At 34.0% G+C, this 17,633-nt stretch overlaps 1 protein-coding gene across 1 annotated transcript in view; it reads right to left on the reverse strand.

Moving 5' to 3' along the window:
* The window catches only part of SPOCK3 (SPARC (osteonectin), cwcv and kazal like domains proteoglycan 3), a 504,243-nt gene that overhangs the window by 334,397 nt on the left and 152,213 nt on the right, over nt 1-17,633 (reverse strand). The window contains exon 3 of the mRNA XM_082727289.1: nt 4,588-4,633. Coding sequence (XP_082583415.1) covers nt 4,588-4,633 — 46 coding nt within the window. The remainder of the gene's footprint in view (nt 1-4,587; nt 4,634-17,633) is intronic.

The raw sequence follows: 17,633 nt of genomic DNA on the forward strand, positions 1-17,633 counted from the left end.
TGAAAGCATTTTTAGAAAATATTGTGATCATATAATTATCTTTGCATATTGTCCCCACTGAATTGCAATTCTGAGAACATCAATTTTTCCACTAGAAAAATACCCAAAGGCCCCAAGTACTGACACAAAGCAGCATTATGATACTACCATGCCCCTATTGTGAAGCATGGATCAGATCTATCTATTGTTTCAGACTACTATCAATAAATACCATCCAAGAACATTTTAAAAAAACAAACAAACAAAAAAAGACCCTCATGTAGACAAGTGAAAATTAAAGTCATCTGGGAGAGAGCCACCTACCTCCATTTTGCAATACACATGTACTATGTCTTATAAAGTATGGTAGCATAGTTTACCAAGGGAAAGATAATTCGGGGGTGTGTTTTCTCAAACACTAGTCTTACTCAGTTTCAAAAATAATTACAGCCATAATACAATGAACAGCTCTGTTCATTGAGGGGAGTAAAAGCTCCAGAGGAAATCTCAATAGCTTTTCCTTTGTAGCCAGAGACTGATTGCAAAGGGACATGTCAGGATCTGACTGTTGGTATATGTGAGATGTTTTGCAAAGGGTGATAAAATTTATGGGAATCAAATGAAGCTCTACGAACTGATCGTGAAAAAAGAGGAAACAATGTGTAAGTATAACGCTTAGCATCCCACTGTCTTTTCAAAGAGCTCAGTCTTTATTCTCACTTCCCACCTATCCTTGCAAGAATGGAGAGAGAGTGCGTCGGTAATATAAAATATTACCGATAGATCGATATTATCGATAAAAGGTGCACATGTGCGCATGTCTCTCTCCTGCCTAGACTCAGCAGTTTGAGTTTAGCAATGGCCTCCTAGCACACCACTTCCCGAGGAACTTTTGTTGAATTACATGCCACCAATGAGCCAGAAGAATTCAGGCTGCTCTTCACACAGCGGTCCAGATTTAAGAAGAGAGCCCCTGACTGGTTTGCTGTGAAACGGCTGAAGGATCCTGATCTAAGCCACAGGCACAATCCTCTCCCTTCTTTCTGTATCTCAGAAATCCACCTCAGCAGGAGAAACACATCAATAAAGTGAAATTGATTTGTCTTGAAATCTCTCCATCTATTTAAATTTAGCTTCTTTACTATTAGTCTATTGATTATAATTCACTGCCATGGGGAATACCAAGTGGAACAACTCCAAGCTGGATTGGATAATAAAATTAGGAAAATATATTCAAAATATATTTTGCTTCCAACTATTTCATCTCAGGGTACTTGAATATCCTATCATGGAGAAAAAGAATTTTTGAATAAAAGGTATTCCTTGTACAGATAGCACTTTAGTACCTCTAGATTCTCTAAACACTGACAGGAATTCCTGTTAAAAAATTTCCATAACTTATCTATTACAAATCAAATTAATCCATAACCAAAAACAAGGCAAAAGGTTAATAAAATGAAAAGAAAAAAAAAAGTGTTTTTTTGTTTTAGTTTTTTAAAGCTACAGCCTATCTATTTAAAGTCTTTATTAAATTGTTTAAAATATTTATCATGCTACCACTCCAGGTTCATCCATGCATTTCCTCTTTAACTTGATCATAGTAAATATTAAATTTTCATGTCATATTCAAGAAGATGCATCTCCTCATTAATATTCTTTGTCAATTCCTGTGTGTCAACTCATGATTAGCCACACTAATGAACACACGTAATGGCACAGAAAATTCTACGTGGAGAAATAAAAAGAAATTTATTTTTAGCATCAGTATGCTTTCCTTTATTATAAAGCAGATTTTACCATCACTAAAATCATTTTACTGAAATTTACTTGAAACTACTATATTTTCCCAAAACTCTTACTATTGTCCAGGTAAACCAAAAAAACAAAAACAATGTAGAAACATTTTGATGTATGGAAAGAAACTCACAAGATGAAAAATTTGTCATATACAAGTTATAAAACCTTTATCTCAACAATCAGTGAGTTTTAACTAGAAGAAAGCTTATACATGCAAATATGTGTGTCTATGCATGTGCAAATTATGTATATGCTTATGTATGTATGCATGTGCACATTTATGCATACATGTAGAAAGGGTTTGGCAATGAGAAACTGCACCATTTCTGTCATGAAACATTAATTTTTTCATTAGTAGTCCTTTAATTTCTCCATATTTTGAGGACCATTGTGTAGAAAAGAAAGTAAGATATAATTTAAAATGTATGTGGTAAAAATGGTATAAGTATCAGCATAAAAAACACAACGCTAAAAAAATGTAAAACTAAGGCAACTTTTTCTTTATTCTTTTCAAGAAATATGCAAACATTCTCCAAAAGGAAACTGCAGAAAATCAATGTATACTAATATGTCATATGGATGTCCATATAGCATGAAAATATATTAAAAATTATAAATACTTCTAAAAAATTATAGATTACTAAATCAGATTTTGAAAATGGTACTTAACAGAATATTCTTTCATCATAAAAAACCAAGAAGCATTAGAAATCAGCTTATCTCAAGTCTCTTCTATCCAAGTGATGCACACTGTCTATGTTATTCAAAGCTATATGAAAACAGGATAATTTTTCTCACTCCTCAGTATGGTCTACCAATAGGTTAGATAATACAACTCAAAGCCAAGACAAATACAAAGCAAATACATGCATCTCAATCTATTTTTTTCCATTTTCCTTTTTATTCTTTTGATACTAAACTTTCCCATACATGTTTATCAACTGCATATGTTCAATCAACTAAAACCTTGGGTCTAATAATCTACAAAATATTATTTAAAATATAGAAGCACAGCTACTAGCTCTAACGTTCACTCAAACAAACATTTATTTTTAAAACAGAAACTTCAAAATACCACTAATACATCATTTTGTTTTAATGCTACTATATGAGCAAGAGTGTCACATAGTATTTAGGAAATGGCGCTCAGGGGTCAGATTGCCTGGATCCAAATTCTGACTCTGCCACTTTACAGGAACATGACCTTGAGTAGGAGTTTAAGCTTAAGTGCTTCACCTTCCTCATCTACTTGACAGGGTTATTGCAAAGATTAAATGAACTCCTATGTTGAATACTTAGAATAGTGAGGGAATATAGGGCATTCTAACTATTAGCTATTATTATGTCATGAGCTTCTCTTTGATAAATATGATATTTTTGACAAATTAGTAGGTTAAAAAGCTCTTTGAAAATTAAACTAAGTCAATCTTACCAGGGTTTGGAAACCTCCTTATAGCAATCTTTTTTTTTTTTTTTTTCATTTTTTTGAACAGGAGATAAATTGTAGTTCAACAAATTATCACACACAGACACGCACACACAAAACCCAAGCCATCTTCATAGCAATTGGATGTACTAAGAATTGCAAATTTAAGTGTTAACATCCATTTCACAGATAATTTTGGTTTTTTTCAAGGTTTATGATTCCATCATAAAAATTCATTTCCCAAGGGAGTTTGCAAATATATCTCGGTCTGTATGTCATTGTTTTTTTTATTGCCTGTTTTTTAGTACATTTGGCTTGACTTATATTATTAGTGAAATAAAAAATACTTTTTTAGAATTGTAAAATGCAGATTCCACAAATAAACACTCTGGGTAATCACAGTGAAATCACATGATGTATAGCAGAAAAAATTAATAGTAAAAGAAGGATTGGCTGTGAATGACTGTTCCAGACTGAAGGCAAATATCAATGTTAATGACAGTCCCCAGCTAGGTCCATCCAGGCTGGTAATCAGAGAGAAGTCAAAAATTGGGGGACATACCAAAATTCCCTAAGATTCTCTTAATAACATATTACAACTAATTCTTAAAAATGATTTCTGTTTTTAAATGGTCCTACTTCAGGAAGTAATATTTGTTGTAAGGTTATTATAGTTAATGTAAAGTAGAAATTTCTTTTGTACCAGACTTAAAAAAGATGAGTCTCTGATTCTAATAATGTAGAATTTAGCAAACAAATCTGTTTAATTACTTATATAATTATGATTGCATTGCACTTGAAGTTTCCGTTTCACATCTTCCTTTCCCATGCATTTTTCCTGCTTCTCCTTCTCAAGTACATAACCAGAAGTACAAACTGGGTATGGAGGTGAAACCTTCATATTATATAGGACTTACCCTTTTGTGTCTTACTAAGACCTGAGCTGAGTAGAATTATCAGGCTATGCTGTTTTAAATGAAAGCTTTTATTAACTGAAACACAGACTGCAAAGTCATTTGTTTTGAAATTTTGCACAAATGAATCTATGTCCTACTGAATGCACTTGAGTGTATTACAAAACTGGATGAAGAGATTTGGATCAGCTAACAAAAATGAACAGGATAAAGTTCAGAAGCCCAAATCAGTAATCTAAGCTACATATCTAAAAATAAAAGACCTTCTGACATAATCATGATATCTAATTCACTTATTACTGACTACACTATTCTGTAAAGAAATTAATTACTGTACAATCTTTTCCATTACCTAAAGATGCTCTTCTACTTAGTATTTTAAGAATCTAACCAACAATAAATATCATGTTGAACATATAGTGATTATAAATATGTAAAGTTTTTTTTATTTTAAAACAATTAGATTCTTACCCTGGTCGAAGGCTTTTCCTGGACTCCAAGTGTGGAAATAATCATCCTGAGGAGGAAAAGAATATGAAATGAGTGTATATGAGTAATTAAATTGTAAAGACTCTATAAAATCTAGAATAAAATATGAAATACAGAAGCTGAATACAAACCTCTACTTCCTGTAATGGCAAGCAGCAAATTATAAAATAAATAAATAAATAAATAAATAAATAAAATAAAAATAAAAAAGAAACAAGAGAAAAACAATAGTTATCAAGAGGCAATACATTGTTTACATTTTATAGACATGTTTTTCAGTAAGTGTGTTCATTTTCATTGCAAGTCAATGTTTAATAATTTAATTATATTTGGTTGTCACTTCACCTAAATATTATAAAACAATACTTTCAATTGCAATTAATATGTAATAGGATATGCAGTTCATTACCCTAAGCTAATAAGCTACAAAAGTATCTTACCAATTTCTAGTTATGCAACTTCATTTTCCACCAGTACATTTCAATAGTAAATCGATACAGCAGCAAAAATACCAAGTGAATCTACTTTAGCCCACATAGTATAAATAGACTTTATGCAAATTTGCCACATGATAATTGAATATCTAAGGAGTTCATCAAAATGCAATTGGAAGCTTGAAAAAAAATGCACACCTAATTAAATCTTGCCTAAAATTTAAATATTTAATATGAAAAAGTCATTACAATATACTTACTATATGTACATTTAATAAACATGACTATACAACAATAAGGTGGGGCAATGTGTACATAAAAGGTTTTTTAAAAAGCCACACACATTGACCAACTCAATTGTGTCTACTGTTTTACCACCTTTAAAGTCTTGTAGATGAACTACACACATATATTTTATGGTAGGTAAAACAGATTTAACTGTTCAAATTAATAAGCTATATCATATTTTATGGTCAATAAAACACATTTAACAGTTGAAATTAATAAGCTATTTTCACTGTAGTAAGAAAGAGTGGTACAGCATGGTGAGGCTCCTTGACTAAACATTTCTAAACTCCACACTCTTAAACCCACTAAAGTCAACGTATTGGAAATCTAAGAACCTAGGAATCTAAAAAGGCTAGGTAGAGATTCTTTTAACCTTCCTTCTAACCTCTTTGCTAAAACACCCATTTGACAAAAAGGAAAATGTAGCACCTTTTAATTATGGAAATAAATACACTTCCTAACTAACTTATTCAAAAATTTTAAATTGTTGCAAAAGCTCTTCTTTATTGTGACTAATCACTCATCACCACCTTCTGTATTCCCACCTTACCAATTTCAGATGAAAGAAAAAGAAGAAAAAACAAAAGAAAAACTTCAGAAATCATCTCTGTCCATCTTGCATTTAGGTTGGGATCGGGTTATGTTAAGACAGTGGCATTTATGGCAGTCTACACTGACAAGTTATGCAATAAATTATCTAGGATCAGATGAAGGGACGATAACACCACCTGATCATTAAATAAATACTGATTGCTTAGGCTCATTTAAAAATATCTTTGTAAAAAATTATAGAATGAGGGGCGCCTGGGTGGCTCAGATGGTTGGGCATCTGCCTTCAGCTCAGGTCGTGATCCCAGGTTCCTGGAATCGAGTCCCGCATCAGGCTCCTGCTCAGCAGAGAGTCTGCTTTCTCTTCTGCCTCTCTGCCCTTCTTGTGCCCTCTCTCTCTCTCAAACAAATAAATAAAAATCTTAAAAAATCATAGAACGATAGAATTCTTGGAAAATTAATCTTTCAAATTAAATTCCTCCACTCAAGTCTCAAAACTTTGGCTGAACATCAGAATATGCTCATTTAATAACTTTTTTTTTTTTTAAGGTACATTTCAACTGTGTGGGGATGATGACTTGTACTCATTCAAAGCGTGGAGAGGAGTTTGAAGTTCTCCTTGAAGCATAATCAAACAAGACAAAACACAAAACTAAACTAAACTAAATTAAACTAGACAATGAGAATGAGTGGTGTATTGAGAAACGAGACTTAAATTTAAATCTGACTTTACCACTTATTAGCTGTATTACTTTAGAAAATGATATAAACAGGGGCTTCTGGGTGGCTGAGTCAGTTAGCCATCTGCCTTCAGCTCAGATCATGATCTCAGGGTCCTGGGATGAGTTCCACATCAGGCTTCCTGCTCTGTGGGGAGTCTGCTTCTCCCTCTCTCTGACCCTCTCTGCTGCCCATGTTTGCTCACTCACTCACTCTCTCTCTCAAATAAATAAAATCTAAAAAAGAAAGAAAGAAAGAAGAGGAAAATGATGTAAACCTCAGATCCTGTGACTAAAGTTGGGGGGAAAAAATGCCTGCCTCACTGACAAAGGTGCTGTGGGGATTAGTTATAAAAAATGTAAATATCCACACAATATTTGACATAAAGGAGCAGCTGAAACACACTTGCTAATTGGAAACACCAGGTTTATCTCTGTTAGTATCTCTGAGCAACATCACCGTGGGACAATATTTTATTACTGCTAACAAAGTTCTTTAGTTTTTCTGGTTGCTTAGAAAAGAACCATGAACTCCTCATAACATTTTTGAAAGGAATGCCTTCCAAAATATCAAACATTAGCTATAGTGAACCTTAAAAAAAAAAAAAAAAACCTACCATTTATGATTGAGTTAATGCAAGAAGGCAAGTTTTCTGCTACCACTGTAGACCCTTCTGAAGTAGCAGAGCTATCAGTAACATCCCCCAAGAAGACACCATAAGTTTTCTGTGCCACAGTGCCTACATCCATATAAATATCAAACTGAAGTAAAGGAAGGAATAGATCTGAAACTCACATCATTAGCACTGAAGCTCAATGAAGCTCAAAATTTCACAATGTGAAAACAACATGTGTGATGCAACACACAGTGTTTGAAATACCCAGCATCTGTACAGATGAGCAGGAATTAAGTGGAGATAGATAGATAAATGATACATAGGTAGACAGAGGTAAAATACAGTTTTAACCATATTTAAATAACTTCCTTCAGGATAACACAATCATCATACCTGTCAGAATGACTAAAGTCAAAAACATAAAAAAACAACTGTTGGCAAAGATGTGAAGAAAAGGGCACCCTCATGCACTGTTGGTGGGAATGCAAACTGGTGCAGCCACTGGAGAAAGATTTAAAAATAGAACTACCCTACAATCCAGTAATTGCACTACTGCATATTCACCCAAATAATATAAAACCACAAATTTGAAAAGATATATGTACCTCTATTTTATTGTAGTATTACCTACAATAGCCTAATAATGGAAGCAACCCAAGTGTCCCATTGATAGATGAATGGATAAAGATGTGGTATATATACACAATGGAATACTAGTCAGTCATAAAAAAAAAAAGAATGAAATCTTGCCATTTGCAACAACATGGATGGAGCTAGAGAGTATAATGTGAAGCTAAATAAGTCAATAAGACAAATATACAATTTCACTTCTATGTAGAATTTAAAAAAATGAACTAAGAAACAATAAAAGAAATGAACAATGGGATAAAAAAAGGGGAGAGGGAGAAAGACAAACGGAGAAACAGATTCTGAACCACAGAGAACAAACTGATGGTCACCAGAGGGGAGGTGGATGGGGGAAATAGGCGACAGGGATTTAGAGTGTATATCATGATGAGTACTGAGAAATGTATAGACTGGAATCACTATATTGTACACTATATTGACACTATTATAGCATTGTATGTTAAGCATACTAGAATTAAAATTAAAAACTTAATTAAAAAAGTAACCATTTTGATCTTATTTGAAGTACACCATATTCTAAGATTGCTTTACAAATAAGAAATATAAATCTTGGGGAAAAATAGAGTAACACACTTATGTTGGGTTACTTTGGGGCCATAGTAATCTAAAAAACTATAATGTAAACCATGAACCTAATTCTTTTGGATAAGAGCAATGTCAATGCCTGGTCATTGTGGGGATCTGACATAGTTTAGAAAAGCAAAGTAGTTAGCCTATTAACTATTTTTAGATATTTTTCTTTTTGTTCTCACATCACTAGATTTTCTTTTTTTTTTTTCTGAAAATTGTTTCACCTCATTAAACCTTAGGAATTTTGCCAGAGTAAGAGATAAAAGTATTTTCACATAAGTGTTCATTCAGGCACAATTTCTTTTGTCTCAAAAGCTTTGTGTGAATATTGGTTGTTCTCAAGCTTCAATTTAGATCAAAAATAAGCCAACCTGGGATTTAGAAAACTGCAAGAAATGCCTGCAGTTGGAGAAATTCAGGCTCAGAGGACACAAACACATCAGAATTAGGGAGAGTGTATCTGGCCCCGAGTCCTCTTCATGGGAGGAGAGCCTGAAGGATTCCATTTATTCCCAAAGAGCAAGTAGATCAGCAAAAGGCTGATATTTAGGGGAAATACAAAAGACAAGAAGATCCCTAATTTTTAACCTTTGACAACAATTTTGTTTTTTGATTCCAATCTCTAGAATCAAAGCGAGGGGCGTATAATAAGCGATTGCTCCGCTTATTGACAAAAACTTTGTCAGCCTTTTAATATGTCCACAGAAGTAAAGACACTATGATGTCAATCATGTGAATCTGTGCCAAGGAGGAGAAAGATAAATTGCCTAGGATTTCTGTATTTTGTGATTATGTTGCCCAAACCCTCTTGTACAAAAGTGCAGAATTTCCCTAGCAGGAACTCTTATTGCTTACTGTGTTTCAATAGCTAAGCCAAATCATGATGCAGTTCTATAAGCTAAAAAATAGCGATGGAAATCTGCTTTTTTTTTTTTTTGAAATATGCTATATATTATGACAAACTCATCTACACATTTCACCATATGATAGGAAGCATGCCTTGTCTAATAGTTAAGCCAGTATATTTCACAAAAGGGGAAACCTCCCTGTACAGAAACACTTAACACATGATTAGATCATAAGATAGAGTAAGTAAGCTTTGTCTAGATATAAAGGAATTATCTATTGAGACAAACCATCTGCTTCAGGCCCCAAATGTCTCATTTATTACCCCAGTACCACTCATTTTTCTAAGTGATGTCGTAGGACCCTGAAAGAATATATTTATAACACTTTGGTGAGTCCTTTATTTTTTAGAAAACACTTTATGTTCCCTGACTCACCACAGATTAAACATATAAATAAAATGAATTGTGTGAAAGGGCAGTGCCATTGAGCAAATTCCTCAATTGTCTATGAAAATCTCTGCAAGTTGAAGTCAAACTCCCTCCTTGATACACAAAACTCATAATTCATTAGTATCAGGGAAAATGAAAAAAAAAATACTTTGTCCTAATAAGTAAAAAATAAGGCCTTTTAAATACTGGGAATCTTCATTATAAGTATAAGGACACTAACTAACACACGTAAAGAAATTGAGTAAAACAGTGGCTTAAAGTCACTGCTCTCTTACCCTGTACTGGGAGCTGTTTAAAGCACTTTATTCTAAGCATCTGTAAGGGGTACGTGTTTCTAACATCACTCCTATTTTACAAATGAGGAAAATGAAGCAGAGAGACTTAGTAATCTACTCAAGCTTACACAGCAGGTTAGAAATAGAGGTGGGATTTGGACCCCGGAAGTAGGGCTCAGAGTTTGTATGCTTAAACATTTCCCTATACCACAGATCAGCAACTCAGGCCCATGGGCCAGGCTCCACCTCTGTTTTATAACTGAAGTGTTAGTGGAACACAGCCAAAACCATCTTTTGACACATTGCCTACACCTGCTCAGGTGCTTCCTACAGCAGAGCGGAGTAGTTACGACTGAGACCAGCGACCAAAAAGTGGGAAGTCCTGCCAAGCTGGTCTTCTGCTGAGAAAGACCCCTGTACTACTTACTATTCTATACTGTGCTGCCGCCCATAAAAGAGCATTTATTTATAAATGAGAAAACAGGGTTGCCTGGGTGGCTCAGTGGGTTAAGCCTCTGCCTTTGGCTCAGGTCATGATCTCAGGGTCCTGGGATTGAGCCCCAAATCAGGCTCTCTGCTGAGCAGCAAGCCTGTTTCTCCCTCACGCTGCCTGCTGTTCTGCCAACCTGTGATCTCTGTCTCTGTCAGATAAAAAATTTAAAAAAAAAAAATCTTTAAAAATAAATAAAAACAGATAAAAATAAAAATGAGAAAACAATATTTAATAGGATACCTATTTCTGCAAGGGAAACAACATTTTTTGAAGGAAGAAAAAGTGTTTATGGTGTTTAATGTTCTGGATCTGTGTGATTCATTCCTCAAATCTCAAAGCTTATAAATTTTCCAAGAATTTCATTTCCTTCTTGTGATCATAAATATATCATCTAGCTTTGGATAGAATCTAAAGGTGAGTGGTCCATATTTTCAGCACAAGAAATCAAGATCTATAATTCGGAAGCAAGTAAGAATATGATTCTCAAAATCTTTAGATATGTTATATTAAAAAAGTGTTTTAGGAACAAGTTGCAAATGTGTTTTCTATATGACATCATGATTCTCGATTAAAGTGGAAACCAGGGGGCACCTGGGGGGCTCAGTGGGTTGAGCCTCTGCCTTTGGCTCAGATCATGGTCTCAGGGTTCTGGAATTGAGTCCCATGTCAGGGCTTTCTGCTCAGTAGGGAGCCTGCTTCCTCCTTTCCCTCTGCCTGCCTCTCTGCCTACTGTGATTCTCTCTCTGTCAAATAAATAAAATCTTAAAAAAATAAAGAAAAATCAAGCAAGTTTAAAAAAAAATAAAGTGGAAACCAAGGAATAAATTAAAGTAAAAAATGCCTGTAGGTATTATAAAAGTGCTTCTAATTCTAGAACACTTCTCAGATTAGTAAACTGAAACTACAGTTATTGTACTTATTGGAGCAAAGTAGTAAAATATTAATAGTAAAATAGAATAGTAGCCAATAATATATGTAATAAAATATTAACATTCCTTATTTACTTCATATTCTTTTGGTATCTATAACAGCACTTTCTGAGTATTCATAATTTGTGATTAAAAAGCACTTACCTAAATATTGAATATAGTACAAATATTAGAATTGTTCACCATACCAAATGTAAATAAAAATAAATTTATATAATGTAAAAATGTTAAACATGTATTATCAGTCTGATAAAAATCCTTAGCACATATAGTCAGTGACAATGTAGTACTATTCAAAATATAAGCTAAATATTTTGTAAAATGAAGTTAATTATAAATGAAAGCAAACTATTATTTTTAGAATGTGTTATCTTAAGAAACAAAATGTGTTAGTTATACTTCATTATTTGAGTCAAGAGTATACTTCTGTGCTTTTTTTTTCCTCTTTCACAGAAAAAAATAAGCTCTTCAGACTAAGTAGTAGGCACAAAGCCTATAAATTAACTCCAGTTACTTCATCTGGGTCCTTTATCATGGATAAAGGATACCTTTTTGAAAATATCTGTGAATACCTTTTTGAAAATATCTATTTTTTTAAAATATCTATTTTTAAACACAAACTGGAAGCTGTTTTGCTCACTTTGAATTTTCATTTTTGTTTTGAAGGCATTTTTTAACTTTGTTTTTAGATATTGTTATCATTTATTTCATCATATATACATGGAGAGTCTAATGCATAGTTGCTATGATCTATAGTAAGAATGTTTACATTCATAGCTCACTGGTTTGCAAAATCTTGGACCTAAAGTACGATTTATTCTGGCTCTACCAGCTTTGCTTTGTGAGCATTATCTTCTCTTTCCTTTTCAGGATTACAGAGACAGAAAACTTAAAAAAGAAAAACATGGCTTTGTTCAATTTAAAAATTTAGTGTAATGTATATGTCTTGGGGTTTGTCCCGATATTTAAGTTTTAGATTTCAGATGTCTTAAAACACTGACATAACAATACCACCAAAAAGTCAACCTAGTAGTTTTTGGGGGTTTTTTTGTTTTGTTTTGTTTTAAATAGCCCAATATACCAGAGAGTTAGAGTCAGTAGTAAAAAATTATATGGAAAATGGTAGCTAAAAAACAGTCCCCAGGAATCCACCTGACTCCCTGCCCACTGGTGATAAAGGAGATTACCTCCTCCCTTCTTTTCAAAGAGGGGCATATTAACGGTCTATGGGTACTAAAGTATGCCACAATTTAGTGTCTGTTTTTTGCAACAGTTTCCAAAGGTCACGAATCTCTCATAAGGCTGCCTTCACGATGCCAGCCAGGGCTGCTTCTCTTCCGAAGGTCTGACCAAGGGAGAATCATCTGATCTTTCACATAGTTCTTTGCCAAGTTTTCTTTCTTTCCTAACTTTCGGACCAAGAGCTTCAGCGAGAGAAGATGTCTACTAGAGAAGGTGGCAATTTTAAAGCTAACTTTGGAATGGCAGCCCATCGCTGTTTTACCATTTTATTTCTTGAAAGTGAGTCCCTAAACCCAGCCCAAATATCAAGTATGGGGATCCCTGGGGGCCCTCTGAGAGGTGTTAAACCACAGTGGGGTCTGCAAACTCTTCTCCTCATTTGACACTTCCTTATTCTAGTGTCAACATTTTCAAGAAAAGGAATTTCAAATCTCATTTGTTCTTTAACTTCAGGATCTGGTAAACCTCACTCTGTATGATGTACTACATAGCAATGCTTCAAAAACGATCTGTGGTAAAGAATCTGTTTTATTTTTCCAAATCTGCTATAGAACAAACCTTTCAAGTAATTCCTCTTACCGTCTTTTACAAAAGACGGTAAGAGGAATTACTTGAAAGATGAAATAAAAACAGACACATAAAATACAAGCCCAAATTCATTACTATTGAATTGAAGTTAGTATAATTTCTTTTTTTTCCCTCTCAGATTGCTAGGGCATTTGTTTCAATCCTTACTCCCTCTTTCAGTATCTCCTGTACACAGTGTGAGGACCAGCATCCATCCGTGGGCCATACACCTTGCACAACATTGATTGCTGTAATATGGGAGGTGCAGTTAGACACGTTTCCTAAACTTCATGCATCTGTTTGCAGGTTTTTCTGATAAAACAGTATGAATCCAATGAAAGATAAAATCCCACAATGCTAAATGTCTGAAAATTTTTAGCTAATTTGGTAGTTGTAAAAAATTACACTATGATAATATTTTTCCTTATGACAGAGATAAAATCAGTAACAATATTTTGCTCCTTTTTTAATTTTATTTTTTCAATGTTCCGAGATTTATTGTTTATGGACCATACCCAGGGCTCTATGCAATACGTGCCCTCCTTAATACCCTCCACCAGGCTCACCTAACCCTCCAACCCCCTCCCCTCCAAAACCCTCAGTTTGTTTCTCAGAGTCCACAGTCTCTCATGCTTCATCTCCCCCTCTTATTTCCCCTAATTCACTTTTCCTTTCTTTCTCCTAATATCTTCAGTGTTATTCCTTATGCTCCACAAATAACTGAAACCATATGATAACTGACTCTCTCTCTTCTTTTTTTCTAATGTGCTTGTGATTTAGGACACACATCAGTTCATTCTCTCTTCCCTTAGACTATAGGTGTCAAAAAGTAAGAACTATCAACAAATGTAACCATGGGAAAATGGGTTTGCACATTAAAACTTACATTAAAATAAATCACAGTAAAATTTTATGACACAGGTAATCTTAAAAAGACTTGTGCATTTTATAGCTTTAATTATAATAAACTATGCACAATAGAAAACTTAAAATCACTCTTAAATTACACATGATAGGAACCAATACAAAAATTATAATCTACATGACTGCTAATAGACTCTTCCACAATAAGAAATCTACAGAATAAACAATTTTTTAAAACAGCTCAAGCTGCTAATTAATTAAGCTCATGTCTCACTGTGAGACTTTTTTCGCATTAGCACTCTAGTAGATAAAGTATATAATTAGGAAGTCAGAAAAGGGTGACTTCAGATACCAGCAGCCAAAAATTAAAAATTTTAAATTTATAATTTTTAATAACATAGATTACTATTTTACACCTTTTTAGCTCCCTACCAACAAAGACCAAATTACCATAGTTATATCAAGTCCACACAAAAGAGACTAAAATAAAATCTGACACTTAACATGTAAGGGTATGCACTGAATTGAGTTGATAATCAGGAAATTACATTACAATATATCCATTGAAATCAAAAGATAAAACAAAAAGTATGGTTAAAATTTACCTCCTTCATTATATAATAACAAGTCACTAAATGATATATGCATTTAACTAATAAAATATGATAATCCTCTGTATTTAATTTTTTATTTGTTTTTGTTTTTTATTTCTTTTCATTATTCCAGAATTCATTTTTTATGTACCACAAACAATGTTCCGTGCAATACGTGCCCTCCTTAATACCCACCACCAAGCTCACCCGACCTCCCACCCACCTCCCCTCCAAACCCTCCGTTTGTTTCTCAGAGTCCACAGTCTCTCATGGTTTGTCTCCCCCTCCAATTTCCCCCAAATCACTTCTCTCATTCTCCCAATGTCCTCTGTGTTATTCCTTATGCTCCACAAGTAAGTGAAACCATATGATAACTGACTCTCTCTGCTTGACTTATGTCTCCAAAGGCAAAGGAAACAAAAGTGGAAATAAACTTTTGGGACTTCATCAAGATCAAAACCTTCTGCACAGCAAAGGAAACAGTCGACAAAACAAAGAGGCAACCCATGGAATGGGAGAAGATATTCACAAATGACACTACAGACAAAGGGCTGATAGCCAAGATCTATAAAGAACTCCTCAAAATCAATACACACAAAACAGATAAATCACATTAAAAAATGGGCAGAAGACATGAACAGACACTTCTCCAAAGAAGACACACAAATGGCTAACAGGCACATGAAAAAATGTTCATCATCATTAGCCATCAAGGAGATTCAAATCAAAACCACATTGAGATATCATCTTACACAGTTAGAGTGGTCAAAATCAACAAGACAGTAAACAACAAGTGTTGGAGAGGATGTGGAGAAAGGGGAACCCTCTTACACTGTTGGTGGGAATGCAAGTTGGTGCAGACACTTTGGAAAACAGTGTGGAGATTCCTTAAGAAACTAAAAATAGAGCTACCCTCTGACCCTGAAATTGCACTATTGGGTATTTTACCCCAAAGATACTGATGTAGCGAAAGAAGGGCCATCTCTACCCCAATGTTCTTAGCAGCAATGGCCACAGTCGCCAAACTGTGGAAAGAACCAAGATGACTTTCAATGGACAAATGTATTTAGTTTATTTTATGATTTGACAAATATTAACTTGAAAGAAGAATATTTCTCAAGAAGTATGCATGCATGTCTGTATAAACACATACACTTTTCACAATTCTTCAGATTTGCAAATAATCCTACATTGCCTACTATTTTGCACTACAGCTATCTCATCCTTAAAGAAAACACAGAAAGTTATCGCTCAAGTAAGGAGTACAGAAATAAAACTCATAATGAAATGCACAAGATGTTCTCACCTAATTGTACCTTGTAGCTCATATCACCAGAACATTTTAAGTGAACAAGATTCCACTTAGAATAATCTGATGGAAAGCAAGAAATACTGTATTACAGGTGTTCTAAGTTCCAAGAGAAAGTTTCACACATCTGAGATACAGAACGTACAATTCTGCTTCCTTTCTCCTCCTTCTGAATGTACACAAAAACAAACACATTTTAATATGGCTCAATGGTAATGCTTAACATGTAATATCTACTTTTTGGGGGGCTCTGGGACCCTCATTTGTCCTTTAATAAGGCCCAGATTTAAGTAGGTTTTAAATATTATAGAAGAAAAGATTGATGTTAGTAACCACTGTAATATATTTCATATATTTGGTTTCATTTTTTTATTGCACTTAATTGTTGTATTGAGTCCATTTATAAGAGGAAGAGAGGGAAAAAAAATGGAAGGAACTAAGGAAGTAAGGAGATAAGGGAGAGAGAGAGAGAGGGGAGAAGGTGATTTTAGGCAGATGTTCATGTAACACTTTTTACATGCCAGTACTATGGTAGACAGGCTGCTAGAAGATGAAAATACAGAGACATAGTCTCTTTTCTCATGTAATTTACAACCTATAAAAACAAAGTCATGGTAGGAACATAATGTAGCTACATACAAAGTGTTAAATCTGCGTCATCCTGATATAATCAGGGTCAGAGTATGTAGCCTGAGATCTGCAACGTGAAAACCAGCAAATGGAGATGCATCATGAAGAAGGTCCAGCAAATTGAAGACATATAGGTAGAGACAAGAAAGCTCAGAGGAATCTGAAAACTGCAAGTAGTTCAGGATATGGGATCATAATATAAGTGTGTATCTATGAGTGCCAGGATCACTTAGTCATAATTGTGTGTGTGTGTGTGTGTGTGTGTGTGTGTGTGTGTATGTGTATTAGGTATGTTAGAAAGGAATTGTGATGGGGTGGGTGGTATAGTGATAAATAAGGTGGCTCGGGATATAGGCAAACTCATAACTAGATATACTATTGCAAGATATATATATATTTTTTTCTTCCTTTATTTGCAGATTTAAAACCAGTCTAAATGTGTTAAGGTTGTCACGTGGCTTCTAGAAACATTCTGACATCAGTATATTAACATGAGTCATTTATACCTAAAGAGTCCAGAATCATACACTAATGACAATAATATTCACCACATCTCTAACAAAGTAATTACTCTATATTGGTCACTTTTCAAACATTGTAATCACTCTGTAATTATATAATTACAAAGGTATAATTTCTTATACCTTTGTAAAGGTATAAAAAAGGTATACAAAGGTATAATTCTTTTCCTCAATTTACAGATGAAGAAAGGCTATGAGACTAGTCACCTAGCCAGGGACTCTCAGACATAAGACTCAAACCCAAACAACCTGCTTTTGGAGTCCATTCTCTTAATCATCTTTATTATTCTTCCATTTCCTAAGTTTTAATTTTGTTAGTCAATTTCCAAAGGCAAGTAGCAAACTGCTATGCAAAATGATTTAGGAATTTCAACCTAATAAATACATAAATCAGGGAGCAAGTTAATTCAAGTTGGAATTCCTAAATTATTTTTGTTCCCTGATTTATTTATTATTCTCCAGTTCTAAGGAAGAAGGTAAAA

Source organism: Mustela nivalis (assembly GCF_964662115.1).
Source record: "Mustela nivalis genome assembly, chromosome: 4".
Classification (NCBI taxonomy): domain Eukaryota; kingdom Metazoa; phylum Chordata; class Mammalia; order Carnivora; family Mustelidae; genus Mustela; species Mustela nivalis.